This window comes from Eptesicus fuscus, chromosome 3, assembly GCF_027574615.1.
Source record: "Eptesicus fuscus isolate TK198812 chromosome 3, DD_ASM_mEF_20220401, whole genome shotgun sequence".
Lineage (NCBI taxonomy): Eukaryota > Metazoa > Chordata > Mammalia > Chiroptera > Vespertilionidae > Eptesicus > Eptesicus fuscus.
In genome coordinates this window covers 74,073,471-74,088,762 of record NC_072475.1, presented here as the reverse complement: position 1 = coordinate 74,088,762, position 15,292 = coordinate 74,073,471, and the positions used below count along the sequence as shown (strand labels likewise).

Below are 15,292 nucleotides of genomic sequence, written 5' to 3'. Positions count from 1 at the left end.
AAGTCACTTAGCAAATTGGTAGTCAAACTGGTGTCAGAATTAATGAAATCTAGTTTTAAAAATTGATGCTTTTGAATACAATATTTGAATCATAGCTAAAAATCATGAGATTATCTCAGAAAAAGTGAAAAAAATCTGTCAATAATGAAATCAGGGTAATACATACACACCAAAAGCAGCTTCTGAAAATATTTGTCCTTTATTTGAAACTAGAGGCCCCTTGCATGAAAATTCATGCACTGGAGCGGGGAGGTTCCCTCAGCCCAGCCTGCCCCCGGGAGCCCTCAGGGGTGGGAGGCGACCCAGCAATCAGGGGAAGGCAACGCCCCATCACACCTCTGCTGCTGCCACTGCCAACAGCACAAGCCTCAGCTGGCCCTGGTTACCTGAGCCTCGGAAGTCCCTGGGCAGCAGGGCAGTTGCCATCCAAGGCTTGCCTGCGCCTCGGGCCGGTCCTGGTTGGCTGGGGGGCTGAGGGGACTAGGAGCTGCCATCTTGTGGCTGTGGGCACCGCCATCTTTGAGGGTGGGGCAGTCAATTGGCATCTTCCCTCCTTATTGGCTGTGGGCGCCACCATCTTTTCGACAGTGTGAGGGTCAATTAGCATATTCCCTCTTTATTGGATATGATTATCCATCATCCTCAGTTCTGTCATTGTTCCTGTTACTATGACAACCTGAAATCAGGAGAGGCTTAGAATGAGGTTCAGCTCTGAAGAGGAGGCTCACTGATCTTCCAAACTCTTATTCTTCAGTCAGTTGGAATCTGTATGTGACATTAGCAGGATAGGAATACACTGGCCAGGAATTAGCTGGAGCCAGGGGAAAATAATTGTCTAAAGATAATAGTTTTTAACAGATTATGACTGGAATATAAAAGCCTGCTGAACTGACAAGAAAAGAACCAAACAAATTTAACTCGAAAATAAGAGCATTGACTTCTCAGAATTTAATTCAGCAAGTATTGATTTGTCCTACCTAGAAAGAGAACTTATCCTTTCTCCCTGAACACAAGTCTCTCTTTTCATTTTAACCCATTGAAGAGTGGTCTTCTAGACTTTGCAGTGGCTTAATCAACATTTAATACAGTCATTTTTCAATTCAGTGAGCACCTCCTGAGATCCCCATTTTTGTGAGGAAGGATTGGGGAATCTGCAGTTTAACAAAGATCACTGGAAGTCCTGGTTCAGGCCCATGCCTAGAAGAATATTTCAGTAATTTGACTTTAGCTTGTAATCCACTGCAGCAGTGATTCTTAAAATGAGCCAGAAGCCTGGCACCATCAGAGTTATTTGAAGGCTTTTACAAACATCACACATGGTGCCTCTTAACCTCCAAGACATCCCTAGTTTTAACCTCCAGCCCCACCACTTTAAGGAGGTCTCTAGTGGTGAGTCCCTAACACTGACGAGGAAAATTAATTCTCTATTGAGGCAGGAAAAATTGAGAAAATTTGAGAAACACTGCATTGTAGATTTCATATGTGGCAACTTGTTTCTCAAAAAAAAAAAAAAAAAGTCCCATTAAAAGGTGGTAGCTTGTGGGGAAATTTCTATGTATTTTAGATTCATACTATAGTTTGCCTGTTGTGAAATTTTTATGGTAAATTAATCCTTTTGCAATTTTAACTACTCTCCTCCCTTAAAAGAAGATTAATTTTCTTGTAGGAAAGTTCCCGCTCTATTAAATGTAAAAAAATTGTCTACCCTTAGCTCTAGAATAGATATTTTATCTTTAAGTATTATTATATCATACTATAATAGTAAAAGTGACTTTCATTTATCAACAAATTTTGTTTTTAATTTCATATTAACATTTTTCATTTCAGTAAGTATTCCAGAACACGATGAGGCAGATAAGATAAGTGGTAGGTACTATGCTGCCGACTCTTCTTCCCTGACTATCAGCTCAAGATTTATGAAGTGTCAATGTTTAAGTAATTTTCTTAGCCTCCACAATTTTGACTTGAATTAAAAATGAAACAAGATAGTAAGAATGCTAAAATTGTATCCTTTCAATTCACAAGTTTGCATGTAACTAATAGTAGTGAGCCACAATCATTTTTAATAAGAAATAATAACCAGATTGATTTCTTTCCAAAAATCCTTGCATTGTCTATAATCGCATGGGCCTTTCTTCTTTATTGTAGATGAAAACAGAGAAAAGGTGAATGATCAGGCAAAGCTCATTGTGGGCATCGTCGTTGGTCTCCTCCTTGCTGCCCTCGTTGCTGGAGTTGTCTACTGGCTGTACATGAAGAAATCAAAGTAAGTTGTGTGGGAAAGCTCTTCCTTGTTCATTGACATCCACTGGGAGGAAATGCAGTGTGTTAATTATGCTCCCTCCAGCTGTAATTTCTATGATAGGAAAGACATTTCATCCACTTCAGGCTGATCCTGTTTGCTTTCAGCTCATCGTGATGACATTACCAACATAGGGGACACGGCTCGGGGCATGATTTCACATGTGTCTCATTACTTTTGTCAGTCAGTAGTCTGAATTCAGCTATTTAATTTTTTCAATGCCTAGGTGGATTTTTAAGAACCATATATTGCCTAAAAGTCAACCATCGAAACCATTTTATGGAGGTTGATAGAGATTACTTAAAAGTGACTAGCACTTTCTGCACATATGGCCAGGTGTCTTTGCAGGGACAGGTCTAGCCATCAGCGAAACTGCCAGTGAGCTAGAATTGTCTGTTGTCATTATTCCTCTATTCTATTTAGGTCACTTTGCTCCACAGAATGATGTCATTCAGAGAAAAATTATTCGGTATTTCATCTTGAATTTAAAAAAAAAAAATGATTAGACAAAGTACCAAGACTGCTTTAAAATGATTTAGATGGCGTTTAGGTTTAATATTATTAGAATCATAAAATAATACTGATAGTATCAACCTTATAAATCATCTAACAGTGGTTTGTAATGAAAATACAATGAACTAATGAGGATTCATAACATTCACACATGCCTGGTACTTACTCCTCATCACCCCACCCCGACCCTATATTGAGATGCACTTGGGCAGAGATGGGTTTTAGCATTTGCATTTTTTAAAAGTTTTATTGGTGATTCTGTGATATACTGCTCATTTAAAACATGGCCTTTTAATCTTCTTATCTTATAAATGAAGACATTGACTTTTGCAAGGGGATTTGTATAGCTTGTGGCAAATTTGGACTTAATTTTATATTTTCTTGTTGTCTGATATAACCACTTTTAACAGCTCAGGTAAATTAACCTAAAAGAAAATCAAACAAAAAAGCACACTCAGGGTTCATGATCTTACCCTATGGAGATATTAATAATTTCAGTGGAGAACTATTCAAATGGAGCTCAAAGAGAGGCACTAGCTCAGAAATTTTAACGTCACATAATATGAGCATTTATTGAGCTCTGTTTTGTTCTCATAACCCATCTTTGAAGTAGATACTATTATTATCCATACTAGGGGCTCAGTACATGAATTCATGCACCTTGAAAGGAACTGTGGGCCATGAGGCTGCAGTGGGCACAGGGGTGGATCTCGGCCCATCCTCTGCACCCATGTCTGGCCCATCCTGCTGCTGTCCCCAGTCCCCTGTCTGCCAGCAGTCCCGGTACCGCCACCGCTCCTATGCACTGACAGTGCCAGCCCCGCTGATGGTGCAGAGCTACTGGGGCCTGATGGCGCTGAGCGATTGGGGCTGGCGCCAGCAGCAGGTGCGAGCAGGGCCAGTGCCGTCAGTGGGTGTGAGTGGTGGCTGCTGCCCCAATCACCCCTCAGGAGCAGGGGGAGGTAGAGAAACCCCGATCGGGGCCGGCGCCAGGCGGCGGCAGCGGGTGCGAGTGGCGGCTCTGGCATCGGCAGTGGTTGTGAGCAGAGCCGAAGCCGGCAGCAGGTGTGAGAGCCAGGAGGGACCACGGCATGGGAGCAAAGAATTTTCAGTGACCACCAGAGGCTTGCCCCGATAACAGTGAACGGCGCCCGCCTTGGTCTGGTGCCCCCCCCCTCACCTGCTCCACCATCCCACCATGGCCGATGCCCACCAGGTTCCGTGCTCTGCTGCCTGCTGCCGATGCTCACCATGTTCTGCGCACACCCCCTGGTGGTCAGCACACGTCATAGTGACCAGTTGTTTAGTTGTTCCGTCATTCGGTCTATTTGCATATTAGGGTTTTATATATATAGGTTTTACATTAAAAAAAACAAAAAACTAAGGCAGGGAATGGTTAAATGACTTGAACAGTTGGTAAGAGACAGAATCGTGTTTAAGGCAGTGATGTTTTAGAATCATTGTGTTTAATCACCAGCTCTTATTTGGTCATGTAAGGCAGAACCATTTTCTTATTGTTGAGGTTGATGTATATGTGCACATTCACATTTGGGTACAGTCACTTCTGATCTTGGGACTTCACTCCTCAATCTTGGTCAGTCTCCACCATCACATGGTAACAAGTGTTCTTTTTCTCAATGCACATTTTGCCTACAACTACTTCATGTGGGTTTGTGTTTATGGTTTCTGTAGAAAATTTAGAAGTTTCCCTGCCTGTCCCATGAAAGTGAAAGGAAATGCAAAGAGTTTCCCAGATGGAATATCTATCTAATAGAAATTCGCTATCTATTTGTATGTTTCCTTATGATCAAAATCTATAACAGACAATAAGGAATGCATAAATCTAACAGTTTGGGCTCTAGGGTTTTTCTATTTTATTTTCTTAGGATTTCTGACATACTCCAAAGTAATTTCATTTCCTAAAAGAATGAAAATAAAATTTCCCTATATTCAGAACTTGAGCTGAAAAAATGAGCAGTAGTCCTCTACATTATGATCAAATGACTGTTAAATTCTTGAACTATCCCCAACATCCTTAATCACCCTATTCTAATTCCCAGTATTTCATCAGATACCATTTGTCTATGAATAGAAGAAATTTATGTGGGCAGTTAGGTTGTTACTTCATTGGTTATTACCATATGGTAACCTAAAATTAATATCATGGATATATAAATGCTGGACACTTCCCTTTGTAATGTCAATATGTTAATGGCTAAGCCTTCCTGAATTTCCTTTACGGTATCTTATTAAAGCATTATCCTAATCCCAAAACCAGATAAAGACAATACAAAGAAAGAGAATTACAGGCCAATATCACTGATGAACATAGATGTTAAAATCCTCAACAAAATTCTAGCAAATCAGATCCAGCATTGCATTAGAAAGATCATACACCATGATCAAGTGGGATTTATTCTGAGGATGCAAGGCTGGCACAATATCCACAAGTTAATAAACATTATACATCACATAAACAAATTGAGATACAAAAATCACATAATCAATAAAAAGTATCCTGGAAACAAATGACAATGAAAACACAACAATCCAAAATCTAAGGGACACAGGGAAAGCAGTCCTGAGATGGAAGTTCATAGCTCTACAGGCATACTTCAAAAAAAAAAAAGAAAGAAAAAAGAAAAAATGGTAGTAAATTATCTAACCCAACAACTTAAAGAATTAGAAAGAGAGCAATAAGAAAAGCCCAGAATAAGCAGAAGGAAGTAAATAATAAAGATCAGGGTGAAAACAAATGACATAGAGACAAAAAAAAAAAAAAAAAAAAAAAAGACCAATAAAACCAAGAGCTGGTTCTTTGAAAGGATAAACAAGATTGATGAACTTCTAGCCAGGCTCACCAAGAAACAAAGAGAGAGGACCCAATTAAACAAAATCAGAAATGAAAGAGGTGAAGTAACAACAGACCCCACAGACACACAAAAGATTATAAAAAAATACTATGAACAAATCTACTCCAACAAACTGGACAACCTAGAAGAAATGGACATATTCCTATAAAAATACAAGCTTCCAAACTCAATCAGGAAGAAGAAAAAAACCTAAATAGGCCAATAACTACTGATGAAATTAAAACAGTAATCAAAAAACTTCCAGGAAACAAAAGCCCTGGACCTGATGGCTTCACAGGGGAGTTTTGCCAAACATTCAAAGAAGAACTAAAACCTGTCCTTCTCAGATTATTCCAAAAAATTCAAGAGGAAGGAACAATTCCAAGCTCTTTCTATGAAGCCAGAATTACCCTAATCCCAAAACCAGATATTGACATTACAAAGAAAGAGAATTATAGGCCAACTAGAGGCCTGGTGCACAACATTCATGCACTGGGGGGGGGGGGGAGAAGGTCCCTCACCCTGTCCTGCACCCTTTTGCAGTACGTGAGCCTTTGGGGGACGTCTGACCTAGTCCCGCTCCCCGTGGATAGGCTCACGCCAGCGCCACTGTGCTCGCCAGTCGTCAGCCGCCTTCTGGCTGAGTGGCTCTCCCCCTGTGGGAGCACACTGACCACCAGGGGGAAGCTCCTGCATTGAACATCTGCCCCCTGGTGGTCAGTGCACATCATAGCTACTGGTTGTTTGCCGTTCTGTCAATTTGCATATTACCCTTTTATTATATAGGACTGGTAGCCCTGCACATGATTAAATCGTGCGGGTTCCCTAGGCCTAACTGCAATCAGGGCCATGTCCGCTGCCCAGCATCACTCCTCCACCTCAGTGGTCTCTGCCCCGTGAACCTCCACACTAACAGCCCCCACCCTGTGAGGCTCCTTGGCCTCTGCTGCCCACACCCCACGACGCTCTTCTGCCTCAGCAGCCCCGCAAAGCTTCAGGCTCACAGCTCCCGCCCCACCTCCAACACCCCACAATGCTCCATGCTAACAGCCCCTGCCCCGCGAAGCTCCACGCTCACCGCCCCCACCCCGCGACATTCCTCCGCCTCAGCAGCCCCTCGAAGCTCCACGCTAACAGCCCCAACCCCACTACTCCACCTTGCCTCCACCACCCCACGATGCTCCACACTCACCAACCCTGCCCCGCGACATTCCTCTGCCTCAGCCACCCCGGGATGCTCCACGCTAACAGCCCCACCCCGCCACACCGTGAGAGCCAGACTGGTCCTTTGTTCATTTGGGCCCACAGCTCCCTCCTCCCAGCTGCCGCCATGGGTGGCTAGGGGCCTACAGCTCCAGCTCCCTCAGCTCCCTAGCCTGGCATCTGGTCAAGCTTGGGGTCATTACTGGTTGTTACGGACCCAGGGTTTTTATATATTAGAATAGGATATTCATGATGAACATAGATGCTAAAATTCTCAACAAAATTCTAGCAAATTGGATCCAGCATTACATTAGAAAGATCATACACCATGACCAAGTGGGATTTATTCCAGAGATGCAAGGCTGGTAGAATATCTGCAAATAAATAAATGTGATACATCACATAAACAAATTAAGAGACAAAAATCACATGATCATATCAATTGATGCAGAAAAGGCATTTGAAAAAATCCAACAACCTTTCCTGATAAAAACCCTCAGCAAAGTGGGAGTAGAGGGATCATACCTCAACATAATAAAAGCCTTATATGACAAACCTACAGCCAGCATCATATTCAATGGGCAAAAACTAAAACAATTTCCCTAAGAACAGGAACAAGACAGGGATGCCCATTCTCACCACTCCTGTTCAACATAGTACTGGAACTGCTAGCCATAGCCATCAGACAAGAAGAAGAAATAAAAGGTAACCAAATTGGAAAAGAAGAAGTAAAACTGTCATTATTTGCAGATGACATGATACTGTACATAGAAAACCCCAAAGACTCCATCAAAAAATTACTAGACCTAATAAATGAATTCGACAATGTAGCCGGATACAAAATTAACACCCAGAAATCTATGGCTTTTTTATACACCAACTAGAAGCCCAGTGCACAAAATTCGTGCATGGGGGGGGTTGTCCCTCAACCTGGCCTGCACCCTCTCCAATCTGGGACCCCTCAGGGGATATCTGACCCCTGCAGGATCAGGCCTAAACCGGCAGTCGGACATCCCTCTCACAATCCAGGACCGCTGGCTCCTAACTGCTCACCTGCCTGCCTGCCTGATTGCCCCTAACCACTTCTGCCTGCCAGCCTGATAGCCCCCTAACCACTCCCCTGCCAGCCTGATCACCCACAACTGCCCTCCCCTGCTGGCCTGATCTCCCACAACTGCCCTCCCCTGCAACGACCCGCCTCTTCCACCAGGACCTGCCTCCTCCACACAAGGCGGCAGAGATGCCAGGACCAGCCTCCTCTGCACTGCGTAGAGCCACAGAAACACCAGGCCTCACTGTGCAGAATGGCCGCTGGGCCCCACCCCCACTGTGCATGCGGCCATCTTGTGATGACATCGCAGGAGGGTGTTGCAAAACGGTGTGACACCACCTAAGCTTTTATTATATAGAATAATGAACTCACAGAAAGCAAAACTAAAACAACAATCCCATTTACCATTTCACCAAAAATATTAAGATACCTAACAATAGACTTAACTGAGGAGGTAAAAAGCCTATACTCAGAAAACTACAGGACATTGAAAAAAAAGAGATAGAGGAAGACATAAACAGATGGAAGAACATATCGTGTTCATGGATTGGTAGAATCAACATCATTAAAATGTCCATACTACCCAAAGCAACCTATAGATTCAATGCAATCCCCATTAAAATTCCAAGGGCATATTTCAAAGACCTAGAACAAACTCTTCAAAATTTCATATGGAATTTTAAAAAAGACCAGAGTACCCACAGTAGTCTTGAGAAAGAAGAACAAAGTTGGAGGGATCACAATACCAGATATCAAGCTAAATTACAAAGCCACTGTTCTCAAAACTGCCTGGTATTGGCACAAGAACAGACATATAGACAAATGGAACAGAAAAGAGAACCCAGAAATCGACCCAAGCCATTATGCTCAGTTAATATTTGACAAAGGAGGCATGAACATACAATTGAGTCAAGACAGTCTCTTCAATAAATGGTGTTGGGAAAATTGGACAGGTACATGCAAAAAAATGAAACTAGAGCACCAACTTACACCATACACAAAAATAAACTCAAAATGGATAAAGGACTTAAACATAAGACGGGAAACCATAAAGTCTTAGAAGAATCCAGAGGCAGCAAGACATCAGACATATATCATAGCAATATCTTTAATGATACAGTTCCTAGGACAATGGAAACTAAGGAGAAAATAAACAAATGGGACTACATCAAAATAAAAAGCTTCTGTACAGCAAAAGAAACCATCAACAAAACAACAAGAATGCCCACTGCATGGGAGAACATATTTGCCAATGTTATCTCCGATAAGAGTTTAATCTCCAAAATTTATAGGGAATGCATACAACTTAACAAAAGGAAGATAAAACAATCCAATCAAAAAATTAGCAAAGGGCCTAAATAGACACTTTTAGAAAGAGGACATACAGAAGGCCAAGAGATATATGAAAACATGCTCAAAATCTGAGAAATGTAAATCAAAAAGGCAATGTGATACCATCTCACACCTGTCAGAATGGCTATCATCAACAAACAACAAGTGCTGGCGAGGATGTGGAGAAAAAGGAACCCGCTTGCACTGCTGGTGGGAATGCAGACTGGTGCAGCCACTGTGGAGAACAGTATGAGTTTCCTCAAAAAATTAAAAATGGATTTCCCATTTGATTAAATAATCCCACTTCTAAGAATATATCCCAAGAAATCAGAAACACCAATCAGAAAGGATATATGAACCCCTATGTTCATAGCAGCACAATTCACCATAGCTAAAATTTGGAAACAGCCTAAATGCCCATCAGCAGATGAGTGGATTAAACACCGGTGGTGCATCTGCACAGTGGAATACTACGATGCTCTAAAAAAGAAGGAGTTCTATCGCTTCTCGGCCTTTTGGCTAAGATCAAGTGTAGTATCTGTTCTTATCAGTTTAAAAAAGAAGGAGTTCTTACCATTTGCAACAGCATGGATGGAACTGGAGAGCATTATGCTAAGTGAAATAAGCCAGTCAGAGAAAGATAAATATCACATGATCTCACTCCTTTGTGGAATATAATGAACAACATAAACTGATGATCAAAAATAGATCCAGAGACAGTCCAACCTCAGAGGGAAGGCGGGGAGACGGAGCAGGGGTGGGTAAGAGATCAACTAAAGGTCTTGTATGCATGCATATGAGCATAATCAAAGGACACAGACACTAGAGGGGGTGAGGGCATGTGCTGAGGAATGGGAGTGGCCAAAAGAGAGGTCAATGAGGGAAAAAGGAGACATATGTAATCCTTTAAACAATAAAGAATTTAAATTAAAAAAATAAACTATCTTATTAAATAAAGTACAATTTCTACCATCAGACTTGAACATTCATTCAAATACCTGTTACTTAATTGAAAAGTGTTCCAACTTTTCAAGAGTTAATATTATTGGTAATAAATTTCATTTATCATCCCAAGAACCAAAGTGTTTTCCTTATGAATTTGTGGCACTCTTCAGGTTTGCTAGGTGCTTTGCTTTCCTGATTATTCTTAGCATGTTGTTCCCTGCTGGTGCCCTCTAAGATAAGTCAGCATTTTGGCAATATGAATTATTGTTAATCCCCTTGTCTAGTGTTCATATTTATAATGAAAGCCTTCAAGTTCAGAATTGCTAAGTCTATTTTTGGCTTTATTATGTTCTCTTTCTTCCTCCTCTTCTAGATCATTTCTTAAACTTTACAAATTATTGTAAGGGTTTCATTTTTACCTATAGCTAATTCATCACCATTTTATATACATGTGATAAATTTTTAATAAAGATATGATCCAGACTTTCCTTCAGTTACCTAAAAAAATATAGCCTTGTGTTTACCATCCTACAAAATAATATCATCAATAAACTTAGAGTCACTTATTGTTGCAAATGGCTTTGAGCAACAATTAAATTGTGAGTCAAATATTTTATTTAAAAGCCTCAATGATACAGGTAACGCAGTGGTGAAATTCGAGAAACATTTAGGGAAGTTTTTGTATTGGCAATTTAAAAACTCATTTGAGAGAGATAAGAAAGACAAATCTTTTATACCCAAGTAGAATTTAAGAGTATATTTGTTAACATACCTAGTGGCTACCCAGCTAACATGCACTCCCCATTCCATTATTATGAGCTATATATTTTTATATCCATTTTTAATATGGAGACCTGCAGCAAGAAGTGCTTAGCATGGTGCTTAGCATTTTGAAATGATATACTCATAGCAGAGTAAGAACTCATGATTCCTCTGTTATTTTATTCATATAACTTCTCACTAGAAGTTTTTTTTTTTAACTTGGAGATTTTTTTTTTTAGTAATGAGAATGGATATTTCCCTTATGTGTAGGGTTTTAACTAACAGTTCCAGGCAAAAGGCATTATTTGACTAAGCCCACTCCATGTCTAGTTGTTTAACAGGTTGGAGAACATAGAAGATCTAGAGATAATTTAATAGTTTTAAATAATTTACTCCTTTTCTCTTCATCCTGTTCTCCATACATTGTTTTTAGCTCTGCAGGAATTTAATGTGACTATTTGAGTTCCAAATCCTCTCCTACATGGTTTATAGTACAAGAACTAATGAAAAATTAAAAGAGCTGAAGATAAAGGGGGAAAGGCAGCATGATGTAGCCCCAAACTTGTTCAGAGGTTTATTAAAACCATAACTTTCAGGTTTATTGCATTTAAGAGACCCCTGACCACCATACTTCTTATCACTAAGCTGGGAGTAAGCATTTACCAGACATTTGTAATCTCAAAATACACATTGTCTGAGTATTAGAAACTTACCGAGAGATTTATCTTTTGCAACTCTGTAACTCGTGACTATTTTCATGAAAATTAGTGAGTAATGTATAGGCCAACTGGAAATCTGAAAATTACAAATATGTTCTGTTAGTTCTGCCTTTATATAATGCTATACTATTCCACTACTGTGTTAGGAAAAGAAAAAGACAGTTCTAATTTGGTGAAGGACTAAAGAGGACTTGCCTATAACACTGAAATGTTAAGAAGCACTGTTATATTAAGCCTTTCTAAAACGCTTCTCATTAGTATTTCTTGATGTATGGAATTAGGATCTCACAGGAGAGTTTATTTTAACTGAATGCTGTTTCCAATCCAATCAATACTCACTCTGATGCGGGAATATTGACTCCCTACTGAATAAATCGAAAAGACAGTGCTGGGGGACCATTCATAACACATTTTAAATCTTTCCTCATTTATCACTAACTAAGCACCTACTACTCTTTTTTTCTTGTTTCTTGTTTTTGTTCTTTTACTTAAATCCTCAACAATTTAATGAGGGGAATACAACTAATCCTATTTCATAGCATCGAAGGCTCAGTGAGATTAACCTGACCAAGCGTATTCCATATCTCACATATTATCAAAAATATTTTGGTGCCTCACCAGGACTTCTTTGGAATTAAAATTGCATACCTGACTTTGATGTCCTGCTGGCATTTAATATAGTGTTCGGGTTGGAGGGTGAGTTCTGAAGCTCAGGGCTGACGTGGTCTCTTCCCCTGTATAGGAAGAGGGGCTAATCCAAGTTTGGCCTTCTTTCTCCTTTCCTATCCATGGTCTGGCAGGAGCCAGAAGGAAGAAAGGAACTTCCTCATTCTTCTATCGAACCACAAATAATAGGGCAAACTAGAGGGAAAATAAGATCACATGAAAGTACCAGAGTCCCCATCTAGTCAGTCACAAGGTGGGCAGAACCAACCGTGGCTGGCCCCTCCCCTATTACATGTGACCTGAAATATTTCCAGATGAAAAGGCTTGTATCAAAATAAAATGTTTTCATGTTTTTAAATTTCTTTGATCTGTCTATATATATGCATTTTGTTTTTTATTTCAAATGTTTGTTTTAATTATCTCTTCAAAGGTAAAGGGAAGTCCTGTTCCCTGAGCACCTGCCCATGGGCCAGGCTATGTGCCGACCCAAAAGTAGCCACCTTAGGAATGCACTTCAAGCCATGATGCAGAATGCATGCAGGTGGCGTCCTGTTTCTATGCATATTCAGTATGGTTATGTTTATGTTGGCCTCCTCATCTTTTACATGGGTGGTCCCCATATTTACAAGGTGAAAAGGCCATTTTCTATTTCTTCCTGAGGACAAAAGGATTCCCTATTTAAATGGAGAGTTTCTTTGGAGACTCTTGGAAATTCTAAGGACATAAACTTGAAAGTTACAATAAGACCAACTATTCATTCTTCATTTCCTTCTTTAAACCCAGAAATTGCTGACAGAAATTGTCCTCCTGAGATGCAGGGATTAGAGCCCTCCTCTCCTTTAACTAATTAATCTTGGGCCAAGAGGAAATTCATTCTGCTGACAGCTGTGACCAGGGAAGAGAGAAAAGAACTGTTCTCTTGGATGGGATTCTAATTACTTGTACAGATGTCAATAGCCAGCTTGCTGGAAGTGGCAATTCTACAGGGCCAGGGTCCCAAGTCTTAAATACCTGCAGTCCCTTTGCCCTTCTGCGGTGGATCCCAGGAATACTATAAGTTAAAAATCACAGAAAATGCTTCTCAAACTAGAAAGTATTAATGACTTCTCATGCTGCCTCTGAGTTTTCAAATTCGTTGTACATATGCCTACATTTGGAAAACCTAAAATCTTATGAGCTCTTTCATGTATGAATTATTTTAAATGGGATTTTTTTTTGTTTGCAGGTATATAATTCTATTATAATAGTTCATGTATCTTTTCAAATGATAGCCCATCGCAAGATTGTGATGTATTAGCTATATCCACCACTCCCATGCTCTTCACTTTTGCTGCTTCCTCCATCCCCCACTAAATAATGTTTTAATTGGACTGTAATTGACATATAACACTGAGTAAGTTTAAGGTGTACAAAATGTATCGATTTGTTACATTTATATATTGAAATATGATTACCACTGTAGCATTAGCTAACACCTCCATCAGGTCAAATAATTGTCATTTCATATTGTGGTAAGAATACTTAATATCTAGTCTCTTAGCAACATTGGAGCAAATTTAGGAGATGCCACCAGATTAGTCCATTACCTTCTTTGAAGGAGATCTGGAAACAACGTTGGGGAAAATCTCTCAAAAAAGCTAACTCATCTTCTAAAAAGTTATTTTACAGTAACTTGAACACTTAATCAGTACTTCAGTTATGGAAATAACACAGGTGAAGTGTCCAGACCAGGTTTAACTCCCTTCTGCTACTTCATAGCTAATGGCCTTAGGAATAGCTTCATGACTCACCTTCATCTTGGTGAGGCCCTGTCACCTGCTGGGGTCTCCCTTATATGTCACATTATCCTCACAATAGCCCTGTGCGTAGATCCTGTTGTTTACCCCTTTATAGATGAGCAAGCATGCTTTAGAGGAGGGACTTGTCCAAGGACTTTCAGCTCAGACTTGACCCATGAGGATGAGAACCCAGGCCCAGTGGCCTCTTCTCTCTGCCTCATGGATTAGACTAGAGGGTCACCTCTAGGGCTATTCCTAATGCTAATTTATTGGGATTCTATGATTTAAAATTTCTCCCATATTAAGTTACAAAGAGTCAACTGGTGAAGAAAGTTTAAGACAAATAACCATATAATTAGTGTTTTTTTTTACCCAAACACTCATTCTTTATAAATGCCTAACCTTGTCCCTCAAATCAATTGACTGAAAATATTTTGCTAAAGGGAATGATTTAAATAATTTTTTGTTCTCTTCCAGTCATAGATGGATTTTTAACCTCTGTAATTCTTTCAAAACTCTGAATTTTACAAAAGGATACATCCATGAAATTATATTGATTTTTGCCACAGCAATCTCAAAGCCAAGCCAAAAGTAATCCGAACAATTTTTAAGGGTTTTTCTCTGCTAGGGAGAATGGATTCTCAGTAACAAAAATAAAGAAATTTATAATAAGATGCATATAAATAGTATATACATATACTCAGTGAATACCTATTCCCTTACCAGCAGCATTATTTTCATTTCTACTTAGTACATTTCACAGTGGTTAACACTTAGCATATTTGTAACTTGGTACATGGATAGTAGAGCCAGACTGTTGGAGTTTGAATCCTGCCTTTGCTACTTACAAGCTATGTGACCACAAGCAAGTTTATTAGTCTCGATGTAAAATAGAGATTTCCTAAGGCTATAATAATTTAAAATCTCTGCAGCACTTAGAACGGTGCCTGGCACATTGCCAGACTGTCAGTTTAGCAGTTACTGTTTTTGGAGAATGAGATTAAGAAAAGAAGGGAGAGTTTTGCTTTTCATTTTTTTTTGCTTTGTTTTATAAACTTTAAAATAAAAAAAATATTATTAGTTTGATGTTAACCAACTCATATTCTACAAATATGTTTCACGTTGCTCTGACCCATTTTGTAATTTCGAATTGTGAGCAGTGATAGTTT

General features: G+C 39.8%; 1 protein-coding gene and 1 pseudogene across 1 annotated transcript in view; both read left to right on the top strand.

The window, feature by feature from the left end:
- Positions 1-15,292, top strand: part of ALCAM (activated leukocyte cell adhesion molecule) — a 214,427-nt gene that overhangs the window by 182,294 nt on the left and 16,841 nt on the right. Inside the window, exons 13-14 of the mRNA XM_008158564.3 lie at positions 1,828-1,866; positions 2,149-2,266. Coding sequence (XP_008156786.2) covers positions 1,828-1,866; positions 2,149-2,266 — 157 coding nt within the window. The remainder of the gene's footprint in view (positions 1-1,827; positions 1,867-2,148; positions 2,267-15,292) is intronic.
- On the top strand, positions 9,753-9,919 carry LOC129148640 (U2 spliceosomal RNA; annotated as a pseudogene).